Source organism: Typopeltis vanoorti, chromosome 15 (assembly GCF_054136105.1).
Source record: "Typopeltis vanoorti isolate ZY-2024b chromosome 15, IOZ_Tvanoo_1.0, whole genome shotgun sequence".
Classification (NCBI taxonomy): Eukaryota; Metazoa; Arthropoda; class Arachnida; order Uropygi; family Thelyphonidae; genus Typopeltis; species Typopeltis vanoorti.
This window is the reverse complement of record NC_143563.1, coordinates 114,427,624-114,439,708: the sequence shown is the minus strand read 5'-3', so window position 1 is coordinate 114,439,708 and position 12,085 is coordinate 114,427,624. Positions and strand designations below refer to the sequence as shown.

The 12,085-nt window shown below is 35.0% G+C and overlaps 1 protein-coding gene across 18 annotated transcripts in view; it reads left to right on the top strand.

Moving 5' to 3' along the window:
• Positions 1-12,085, top strand: part of LOC150099090 (uncharacterized) — a 479,515-nt gene that overhangs the window by 372,385 nt on the left and 95,045 nt on the right. The window contains exon 5 of one of the 18 annotated variants that reach the window (XM_090405388.1): positions 6,343-6,656. The exons of 16 other annotated variants lie outside the window; for them this stretch is intronic. In XM_090405388.1, the coding sequence (XP_090261514.1) occupies positions 6,343-6,620 (278 nt within the window). In that variant the 3' untranslated portion in view covers positions 6,621-6,656. Of the gene's footprint in view, positions 1-965; positions 1,216-6,342; positions 6,657-12,085 lie in introns of those variants that run through there. One more of the 18 variants, XM_090405409.1, reaches the window with a different exon arrangement.

The window sequence follows — 12,085 nt, the reverse complement described above, 5'->3', positions numbered from 1 at the left end:
TCTTAATAACTGCCTTTGTGTTCTATAACGGAAATTGAACCGATAGATTTCCAACCAAAGAACAAGACTCTGACAACTGAGCTACGGAGGAGTGTAACACACAGTAATTTTATTAATATCGAAAAACATAGTTAATATTGGTGGGGGCGATCACCGAACCAGAATGACACGAAAGGATAATAGAAAGTTAATTCCGCTGTCATGAATTTTTTTCAAGTATAGATGATTGTAATGAAAGTAAATGTTGAATTACGAAGATATGCTTAAACATCTAAAAATTTTGACATCGTAACAATGAAGTGAAGTGTTTTGGTACTCTGAAAGAGTAAATTTTACTGTGCTATTATGGTGCAAGAATTTACTTATTGCTGAATTTTAAAGCAGATTATTTTCCGGCAGTAACCGATTATAAACATTATTTAATGTGTGCTGCCCAATACTATTCAGGTTACAGCTTTTCAATTGTCTTTTATAACAGGATTCTATAGTTTATTCAATCCTCAGATATTAATATAAGCAGTAATATGATTTGCTGATATTTCACACTGCATATGCACCAGCTATACTATATGCCCACTGTAGATGTATGACAACTGAAATGAACTCTGTTCCTGTGGTATATTTAAACCGTAATATTCTCATAGAAAATGGGCATGCAATATGATTATTGCTGGAACTGTTTCTCTTGCCTTTTTTATACCAAGCAAATATCCTCCGAACCGAACAGCCCGAAAGAATTGCTAATACTGTTGATTATTAACAAGTGAAGCTGTTCATCTGTGTGACAAATAGAACTTTTTTTTTTTTTTTTTTGCGAACTACTGTTCTTCACTGACGAGGTCTTCATCCTTTAATCTTATTCACTCCATTGATTTACGTTAGTATTACTAGAAAGAAAATTAAATTCTCGCATTAAAGCCTACCAAACTTCTCCAATTATATGTACATGGTATTCTCTTCCTTAGGGCAGCATAGTGTATATGGGTATCCGAAGCAAACTGAGCAGTCAGGGGACACAGATGCCGTGTGCCTGATCTGCAACAAATCATTCTTCTCTCGATTTAACCTACGTCGACACATGGAATTGCATAATCCAGTTAGACCCAAGTTCCGGTGTAGCATATGTGCTAAGGAGTTCTCTTGGCACCATCACCTTCTTCGACACTTCAGAAAAGCACATCTAAGAGAAGATTAAAGTACTTCTGTACTAGTGGATCTTCCTTCCAGCACCTTTGGAAAACCACTGCCATTAACCACTCTGCATATCTGTGATAAATGACTGTTATAGAAGTTCCTTCAAAGTTTCTGGAAAATGTATATCATTGTATTTTAAATAAAATGATTTATAATTATATTTTTAATTCACTGCTATTTTATTCATTTAAACCAATTATAATGTAATTTATTTGTTGGACATCTCTCCGTTTTTTAGGCCCATGACTTGATGGAGTGCAGTTGGCAGTTACTTTCATTTTAAAATTATTGCTCGTAGTTGCAAGAAGGTGGTTAAAAATTATTAGACATTAATTCATGAGAATCTTATATATAACTGACATCGTGATAGTAATCATACTTAAGAACATTCGTGAACAGAGTTGCCATCTTGGGTTAACAATGATATGGCTTGTGAACATATCAGTGTAACGGAACAGCACGTCACATGTACAATGTCTAAAAAAAAAAAAAAATCCATAATTAAATTGAATTTGATACTATTGCATGCATGAAGACCCTTTGGAAGAAGTAACCCCCCCCCCACTCATTTTAGTGATAAGGTGCCAAAAAGTGCTGAATTATTGTCATGTCATGTGCATATATATACACACACACACACACACACACACACACACGCAAAGAGAGTGAGAGGCCACATAGTCATACCATCGCAGGTCAGTAATTCAGCCGTTTTTGGCACCTTGCCGCTAAAATGAGTGGAGTGGGGTATTCTCCACTCTACTCATCTAGAGTCTTGATGTTGTAATCTACTCGCGCATTCATCATTCCTGGGTTGTAATTTATGCACCACAGTTCTATGCGTGTTACGAATTGTATGCATCTTCAAAAATGTTTAAATTTTTATTCAGCTTATTAGTATACACCGAAAGTATTTGATACCATCTAACGTCTTTTAGAATACGTATAGAATTCTTGATTCACCCAAAACCATCGCCATCTAGCAATATGGGCAAGAAGCGCGGACAGGCAAGTGGAGCCGATAAAAAGGCGAAAATTTTTCAAGCATTATAATTCACGCATTCCTTCTAAATTCGCTTCAGACATCAAGTTTTGTGATGTATCACCAATCGATTGCGAAAAATGTCGAATCTCTTTAATTCTGCTCATCCCCCCCCCCCAGTTTAATACTCTAGATTTGCTTTCAAATTGCATTATTAAATGAATTATTTCTCGTTATAATAAATAACAATCGCCTTATCATCAACTTGCTATATCTTTGACACATTCGGATTTTTGCAAAAGAACCACGCTCAGTAGTTTTTTTATGATGTCAATTTATCATCATGATAGTTGCAAAAATACTGGACTCGGAAAATCAACTGTTAACAGTTGGAAACTGAAGCTGTATTAAAAGCGTTTGCTTGTGTGTATGTACCTATTGATCAAATGCTGCGGCGCTGTCATTTTGCCACTGGTTTATCTCATTTTGTCTCTTTTCTAATACCCTATGTACTTCTGTAACCTGTGTCCTTGAGCAGTATGACCTTTACTGTCCTTGCGCCATAAACAACATATCAATCAAAGCTGTAATTTTGATTTTTGAACCGCTCCAAAGTTCAAGACTGGTTGTTGGTTTTGTTTTGTTTTTTAAATTCCTTGTAATGTTTTTCTTTTTCGCTATAATTGAAAAAACTGTTCGAAATGATAATTCGTCCCCGACTTGAGGAATTTATTGAATTGTTTATTTAGGATCGGTACTAAAATTTTCATACGTAAATATTTTCTAGAGAATGAACTCTAGGTGCACGATGTTAGTTATCATTTCTTTATACTGCCTTTAAATCTTGTGTGTAGGTGGGATTCACTCCAAAAAAAAAAAAAAAAAAATGGAGTATAAAGTGTTTCTGGCAAGGAGTGAAATAAAGTCCAAAATTTCGGTGTAACAGTTACTGCTTGAACAAACTTCTGTTGCTGCTCAACTGTGAGATGCCTCTTGTGAGTCATTGATGTTACTCCGCAGCGCAAATGAGTTGTGCCGTATTGCTGTTCCAGATAAATTTCTAGGAACTGCTACGTACCTTCACTAAGTTTAAATGGCATAAGAAATTATGTTTTTGTTTAATCCTTTATTCAATGTAAGGAAAGTTTGTTTGCGAGTGAGCATTATCTTCAGAACTAGGCTATTTGTATATAGAGCCTGTTGACACTTCGCATCAATTTCCCCGTAGTTTCCCATATTGCTATACGCATGAATAATGGTAGTTTCTTTATATACCGAAGAAATACTTGCCCATGTTTAATATGAAATGAGAGGTTCTTTTATTGTTTCCGTTCATAAAAAGCTGAAAGGATGCATCTAAATTAAAATATTTTATGTACATTTTCCAAGCTTCGTATTACGCATTCGATTTGTTTTTAGTCCATCCTTAAGAAATTATTCCAGCCAAATTGTTTTGACCCACCCCAATGTTTGTTTCAATGGAACTGTTTGTAGGACAACAAAAGGGCAAAAATGTGCGAACATAATATTTAATATAGCTTGCATAATTTTGCCATCAGAATCGCCCAACTGAAATGAATCAAAGTTTTCATATTGATTCTTAATACCAAATTTCATTAAATTCCAGGAAGCAGTTATTACAATTTCGTATTGTTTTTGTGATATAAACGGCCCAGTTGTTTTTTATCATTTCAAATTATTCTGTCACTCATGATCTGTTGCAAACAAAATTCAGATGAGTCAACAGAATTCAGTAGAGATCTTAAATAACAAATTATTTCAGAAAGTTCGTCTGTCTAAATTGGATTTTATAATACACACACATACGGACATAAAGAATGGAGGAATATGTGCTCATCCATTTTGAGAAAGCATAATTTAAAAAAAAAATAAATAAAATTAAAAGGTATGGTTTGTTTTATAATTTTTTGTACTCCTTAATAATAATAAAAAAAACCCTTTGATGTTATGAATTGATAACTTTTAAAACATGCCTGTTAAATTGCTGTGTTAAGTATGTGATGACGCTGTAATTTGAAATTTTTGTCAAGATAATCAGATATCCCAAAAGATAATTATAATAATTTAATAGATTTTAAATTCATACAGTATATTTTTGTGAAATATAATTTCAAGAAATAACTCACTCACTTAAACAAATTATTCAGAGATGATCCTCCTCCTCTGCTTATTTCAATTAAACATTTTGTTGTCTTTAATATTCTAAGTTAGAAATTTACAAGTTGTAATTTTTAAAATAATTACTTGTGTGTGCTATTTTACTTTTAGTTCGGTTTGAAGTATAACTGTGCACTATCAGAGAGAAAAGAACACATTAATTTTTCTAGTATGAAATACATATAAAGAAAATTATAGGTCAGTATTGTTTTATGAAAAGTGTAGGGGGCCACGAGAATATTTAAAAAGAAAGGGAGGGGCAGTTTCTTTAAAAAGTTTGATAACCATTGTATTAGTAAGCACACATCTTTCGGATCACGTGAATATTCAATTTACATCTCCTTTTTGACAAACATGCTAAAATACAAACCTATCGCACATATGGGATCTATACTTTTTGGGGATGGCTACTGTCACTTTCCTAATTATGGATTACGATCAATCTTTTGCTGTTGTTATTCTAAACTGTGATGTAAACCGGGTGCTCAGCCTACAGTTCTCCTGTTGATCTGGTTAGGTCTGCCAAATGTTTTTATTCGGGCCTTTCAAATTTAAAATGTCCGAATACATATGCGTATGTTAGTCCAACCTTCTTTTAGTGCAGCTAGTACAACGACCCTATTTGATTATAAAAATTGGGTTCGAGTTCCTCTGTAGTACGAGAAGACCATTTTCGAAGGACTTTACGGTGGGGGGGGGGGTGAGTTGGCCGATCTCGTACGTAGGTGGAATGCCTTTTGAGTGTCTAATCCTGCATAACATACAAGAAAACATAAACAATTAAAACATCTCACATCATGACTTAATTTCTCGTGGCCGATCTCGTACGTAGGTGGAATGCCTTTTGAGTGTCTAATCCTGCATAACATACAAGAAAACATAAACAATTAAAACATCTCACATCATGACTTAATTTCTTGGCCAAATTGGCAGTGTTTGTCGACCCACAAAACAGACAAGCCGGCTAGAACATATATTACTTACAGACTTAAAACGCATTAGTATTGTGATGATTATATTATCTGAGACTTCCAGGGAGTCAAGGACTCATTGAAGAGGCTATACGTCACCCAGACCAGCTGTCGATACCTTCCCTTAAACTTATTGACACTAGATGCCCTCACTACTCCAACAGGCAAACTATTCCGCTCACTGCTCCGAGTGGAATATAGATGCCCCCCCCCCCTTCCTTATAACGAAAAATTTTATCGCACGATATCCTATAACACATCCATTTAGAAGTTTATAGACCTGTATCATATCACTGCTCTTTCTCCTATTAACCAAAGTCTATAGTTCACGTACTCGCAATCGGTCCTCATAATCTAAATCCCATAATCCAGATATAATCTTTGCAACTCTTCTTTCCATAGATTATTTATCCCCTTGGAACCCGGGAGACCAAAATCTGCTCACAGTAGTTCAGGTGCGGTCTATCAAAGCCTTGTAAAGAGGCAAAACGACTTTCTTATCCTAATTTATCCCTACGGTATTATCAAACTTAGTACGGATAATACCATATGCCGACTGGTTACCTGTACGACGAAAAGGCAAATATCGTCCAACGAAATACTACGGAAAAGCACTTTTAAGATAGAATTGCTAATACCTTTTATGTTGCTGTAGGTTCACTGCTTAGTAGTTTTCATGTATCATAATATGAAAAGTGTAGCCAATTATTCATTCAGTTATCATAGCTTTGGGGAGGATTACTCTTCGGAATGACAAATTTGTTTTAAGTGTATAATAAAATTGTCTTTTTTTTTTTTTTAGTACTATAGTTAGTAGGCGTGGGGTGAATATTTGCGACTTAATCTTTAGCTGTCCGAAGTGTTCTTCGTGCCCTTCATTTTTGAATGATTTCGGGTGCTTGCTGCTATTTTAATAAGAAAAGTTTTGAACTTTATATATTTCGATGAACAATATAGTGAGTACTAGGAATTCAAATATTTGTGAAGTTTATACCTGATTGACGTTTTTTTTCCTAGGAAAATTTCCGCTTTTGATCACTGGAAGTTTCAGTGCACAGGAAGAAATGACGGATTCAGAATGCATTTGTCCAATTCGCAAGAGGGTATTCAGTTGCAAAGGGAGGAGCATGAAGAGGCACCTGGGTTTACATGCTCCTGTGTGGCAGAGACATCGTTGCTTAATGTGCAACAGAGATTTTTCTGGGCATCACCATCTGCTGAGGCACTACCGAAAAGCTCACCAGAAAAGCGGAACATGTGATAAAAATATAACAAAATGTTCTCAGTCAAAATAAATCGATTTGCATTTAATTCCTTTCATATTCTCTCTGATAAACATTATCACGCAGTGGTATTTGAATATTCCACTCACTTGTTTTGAATATTTTGATTTTTTTTCCAATTTTTAAAAGATTAAATTTATATCATAGCAACATTTTTGTACCTTGTTTTCCAATCTGTTTCTCATCATTTATTCTATTTTCAGCTTTAAGAATTACGTGTGTGTGTGTGGGGGGGGGGGGAGATCTAGTATTCCGCTGATTTTTGAGTTCACGCCTTGGCAATAATATTATTGTCATAATGAACAAATTGTATAATTCTAGTATAAAATATCAATCTCTTAAATTTGTTCACAGCTACACAGTGATTTTTGTAAATCAAATTGTTCCACTTATATCGTTAAGATGCATTTTGGACGAAATGAAATTGAAAGGGATTATTGAAACCAGAATATGCGATTCTCTTGTGATTGTCTTAAATATGCACACACATAGAAAGAGAAGACTGCTCCCATTTTATCAGAAAGCAATGATAACTGTAATTGCGCCCGCAAAATTAGAATTCAATCGATTTTAACTACCCACGAGCGCTACGATCTACCTTAGCTTGTAGTCTGTTTTTTTCGAACTGAGTTTCCGTTTCAGCTTCTTAGTCGTGCATCGGTCTCGGGCACATCCCATAGCTGCATGCATGTAGAAAAAAAATTGCGCCACCGTGGCTTCGGATTTCTCTTTAACTGTAATACATGATTACACCTAACCCCAACGGTCATAGTTAATTAAGGAAGTATTCTCTAAATTAACCGTTTTGGTTCCATTTAAGGTTTATCCAGTATGTCTGGATTAGGTTTCAGTTATCACAAGATCTCTGAAGCATAAACATTTCATTTTATAAATGACGTGTTTGTGCTGTCATTTTTGTAAATTAATGATATGCTTTAAAGTAAGAACTCCATTTCCAATTTAAATATGTTTAACTCATTCAGAAGATTTGAATAGTAAGCGTACATTTCGGGGATTTTTTTAACGATGTTTTTCTCTCGAAAACATTACAGATTACATGGAAGTTTTACATTGCCCTTATCTATTATTTTGTTTGGAAAGAAGTGTTATATGCACTCCTAATTTGAATTTCGTTCTCAAAATTGGAATGCGACCATCGTATATCTATATATCTACGATAGCTAAATTGCAATTGCAAAAATCAAATACTGAGAGTATTATGTACACAGAACTCTTTAATAAAATAGACAACGCCGCTTCAGCATACAGATAAGAATGAAGCTCCCAAAAAACGGGAGGAAAACACTATCAGGTGCATAATTATATTGTGCAGCTTAGCTTACTTTTAGTACATTTTTATTTAAATAATAAACTTTATTCAATTATTTTAAATAAGAAAAATATTGGACACTTGGACATTACATTCCAGAAATGATAGTGGTGGTAATACATTCTTAAGGCAAAAGAATTTATAATCCATTGCGTAGGCAGTGTATCGCATTTTCAGGTTAAAACATCACAAGCTCTTTTACATGATAGCACGTAATGCGATTTCAGAACTTCGTCATTATCTTACACTTTTTACATTTTACACTTTATTCACTAAATAATCTTTTAAGCATTAAGTTTTTAATGCTCTTCCTTCAAAATAGTGATGATTTAATATTTATGGTTGTTAAACGAAAAGCAGGGACAATTTTTTTTTTATCTTGTACCTTTAAATAATGATTTATTAAATGAAAGCTATGAACAGACTTATATTTCAAGGAAGCAATAACACAAACATATATTTGTGTTACTGCCACATTCTCTTCTCCTTTAGAAGAAGGCATATACATATGAAGCAACATTATTATGAAATACGATGGTGTGTCCACTTACTTTGGAGTTTCAGTGGGATTGGAACAGTGCTAAAAGTCGGGTTTTGTCCACTGTGAAGATGCTTCAAATATGCAGTTTTGTGTTTCGATTGGAACGACGACCTGGTTTGAATTCTTTTAGAGTGCGAGAATCTTTACCAGAGCTTCAAAGTTGTAGATGAGTCAGTCTCCTCGAAGACCTCGGTTTCCTTTCTTGTAAGCTGGGGATTTTAATCTTGCAAATTAGCAGAGAACACACGTAATTAATAGACAATAAATTGGCCTCGCAGATCTCTTTATTTCAGTCGATTACAACCAAATCTGGTGCAGCCTCAAGTAAGGATGATGATTCCATCACATTGAGTTATAAAAATTATCTACTGTTTATTATTTTTATAACTTATTATTATATAAGTTATAAAAATTATTATTATTATTATTATATTTTATGTTCACAAGAAGGAAATAAATTATGCGACAGTGATCCAGACTGTTGCTCTCAATGTGCAAGTGTTGCCCATTCGGCCATTAATACAGACGTGAGATTTTAATAAACATTTTGCTATTGTAAAAATTAAGTCTTAGAAATGTCGAAGTAGTTAATAAAAATGTGATCTATTTACATTCATTTGAATCATGTGATGGTTCTATCCTGAAGATGTGTAAATCTCAAAAAGAGGAAAAACTTCAGTCTGTGCCAAGGGTCGATCCTTTGCCGCTGCATTTTTTAAGGAACTATTCTGAGAAATTTCCTCTCTTTCACACACGCGCGCGCGCGCGCGCACACACACACACTTGCCTTCGTGCGTCTTCGTCTAAGATTAGCCCTCCCAAGAAGTATCCTTCTGTAAATAAGTAATAAGACACTAGCCTGATAGTTTCCGTTGTTGTTATGAGGATCAGTTTGATGTTCTGTGATCTATTTGCAGGGTAAGGAATAGGTTAAAGCATGCTGGAAAGTGGGGAAAGGTGTCAAAATCGAGGCGTGGGGAAAATCACGCCTCGATGAGACTCTAACTTCTTGAAAAAAAAAAAGATTATAGAATCAATACTTCACAAGTAGGATTCGAATCTGGCTCTATCCAAAGAAAGATTGGTCGCAACCGAATGCGTTACACAGAAAGAATTCTGTAAATCGAATAGGTTAGCATGTTACATATTTCAACAATTCAGAGTGTTTATAATTTCAAATATTGTGGGTGAAGAGTGATAGGTACAATTTTCACTGAATGCTGGTTGAAATACATCCATTTTTAGCATGTCAGATAATACTAATAACTTAACCGAGAAATGGTCGAAAAAGTAGCTCTGCACTTGAAAAGATTATCCTGTTACTGTATAAGTTTAATTAGGTAAAATATAAGGCCGAATTCTATTTCATGACGCCATTATTGGAGACTTGTTTATGTAACTTGGCGACCTGTTTCAAAATTAAATTAAAAAATAGGTTGTGAATGAACACAAAGTTTGCTGTACAAGAAATTTACATTCACGATGTCCCCTTTTTGCTGCAAGCAGGGTCCTTGAAAGATGAAGCGTCATTGAAAAGAATTGCGCAAAAGCTGCCCTTGGTTTCTGAAGGTCGCCGGAAACTTTCCTACTTCATTCTTCAAGTCTATGCTCATGATCGGGTAATTCTTCATACGCATGCGTCCATCCAATGTTTTGCATGGTTCGGCGATAATTTCATCCCTTTCCATACATTCACCTATTCTGGAGTTGATGCTTCATTGTGGATAATAAAGCACAAACTGCAGAACAGTGGCTGGATGAAATCCTTTTGGCTGCTTGTATGACTAGACCTGTTGAAAGTTTTTCTTGAATAGAACTCTCAAATGAGACAATTTGAAGTCATGGTGAGCATTCACCGACTTTTCCGTGGGTCATTACCGTTTAAAAAAGACGGTGCGGAGCAGGATGTGCAAGTGCATAAAGCCTTGTGTTAGCTCACCCTTGCTTATGTGGCATATGGGTAATCAGTCATTCGAGATGTGTGTGCGCGCGCGCTCTTTCAAATCGCTCCATTTGAAAGTGCCACTTTCAAATGGAGCGATTCTCGTTGCTGCAAATAAGCAGATTAGATGGCTGAAGTGTTGTTACTATTGTCTCCTTCGGAATAGGTACAAATTATTATCCTTTATTCTAATTGTACAATTAGAAACATTGCTCTTATGCGTTTAGAACTGCATTAAAAGTATTGTTTTGTCACAAGTATCACAGTAATTGCAACGGCACTTTGGGTTTTTCAGAGAATTCAGTATTTTAACAAACATGGAAATGACTCGATGAAACCAATATTTTCTACATCTTGATTTTATCAAGAGAACAAATAAAGCTCTGAATCCATCATCATATAAAATGAAAGTGCTAATAATTGCAACCTTGATCAGGCTGAGGTGTAAATGAAATAACCTAAAAACAGAATTCGTTTATGCTTCGTACAACACTTTGGCATCCATTTCATCATGTTAGCATCCTTCCATGCCAGTACGAAATATAACAGTTTTTAAATGTGTTGGGTTGTTCTGTACGACTGAGGCTACGAGGCCAGTGTATCACGTCCATTTAATTGCATGCACTCTTCTTTTAGCTCTCTTTATGAGATCTGGAAACATATCACGAATGAAATGAAGTGAATTAAATGAAATGTAAAAAAAAAATTTTCGCCAATGTATAGATTATTCTCCTGGCCTGTGCTGCATTAGGGTATGCATCAGATGCTATGTGCATTCATTTCCTTGTACTGTATTACATCACACTTAAATGCCATTTTCATAAAATAAAAAAAAGTCCTCGTTTATGTGTACTGACTACTTTGTATAATTTAGGCATTGGTTCTATTAATTGGGGAGGATCGAAATTTGTAGAATATCTCAAATATAAACTTTTGCAGGTTATAAAGGTGCCCACCGAATTAATGTTAAAATACGAGGTTTTAACCCTTTCGACTTGGAGCAGTCTACTTTTGGAGGTACGAGATTCTAAAATTACTTATTGTCGAGAAGAAAGATGTAGGGAAATAGAAGTTCATTGCGGTCCCTAATGTCTCACTTTGCGTGCTTTGCAATCAAAAGAAACTGGTGTGCAAGTTGAAGACAAAGACACATGCAGAGCCTTCCTTCAGGCTTTGCATGCCACGACCTTCCTCTTTCGTCTAGAACGAAAAGGAAGGTCGTGATGGTTATTTTCTGCATAGTCCATTGAATAAAACAAAATGACACTTTTCTATAAATTTAGCAGTAAGGTGGTTATCAACATTATTTTTTAACAAATGAACAGTAATTTAGAATGTATAAATAGTTTAGTTATGTCTGTTCTTTTATTATTATTCTGTGATTATGCCTCTGTAATATTTCAGAACTATTTTATGTCTGCATTGTTCTTTCTGTGCCAATTGCATACCCGTATACGCACACACGCTATTGTTTATACGTACTTTCCTGTAGCTTCACTCGAAACCACTTTGCACTATATATGAAAGTTTTTTTTATACAATGAAATCACAAGAACCCATTTCACGAATGTGCATGCCCCCATCGCTTTGAGTATTTTTGGCACCATTTTGCATCACTCCTCTGCTTATGTCGCGCGCTGTTATCTGCTATACGAAACATACTT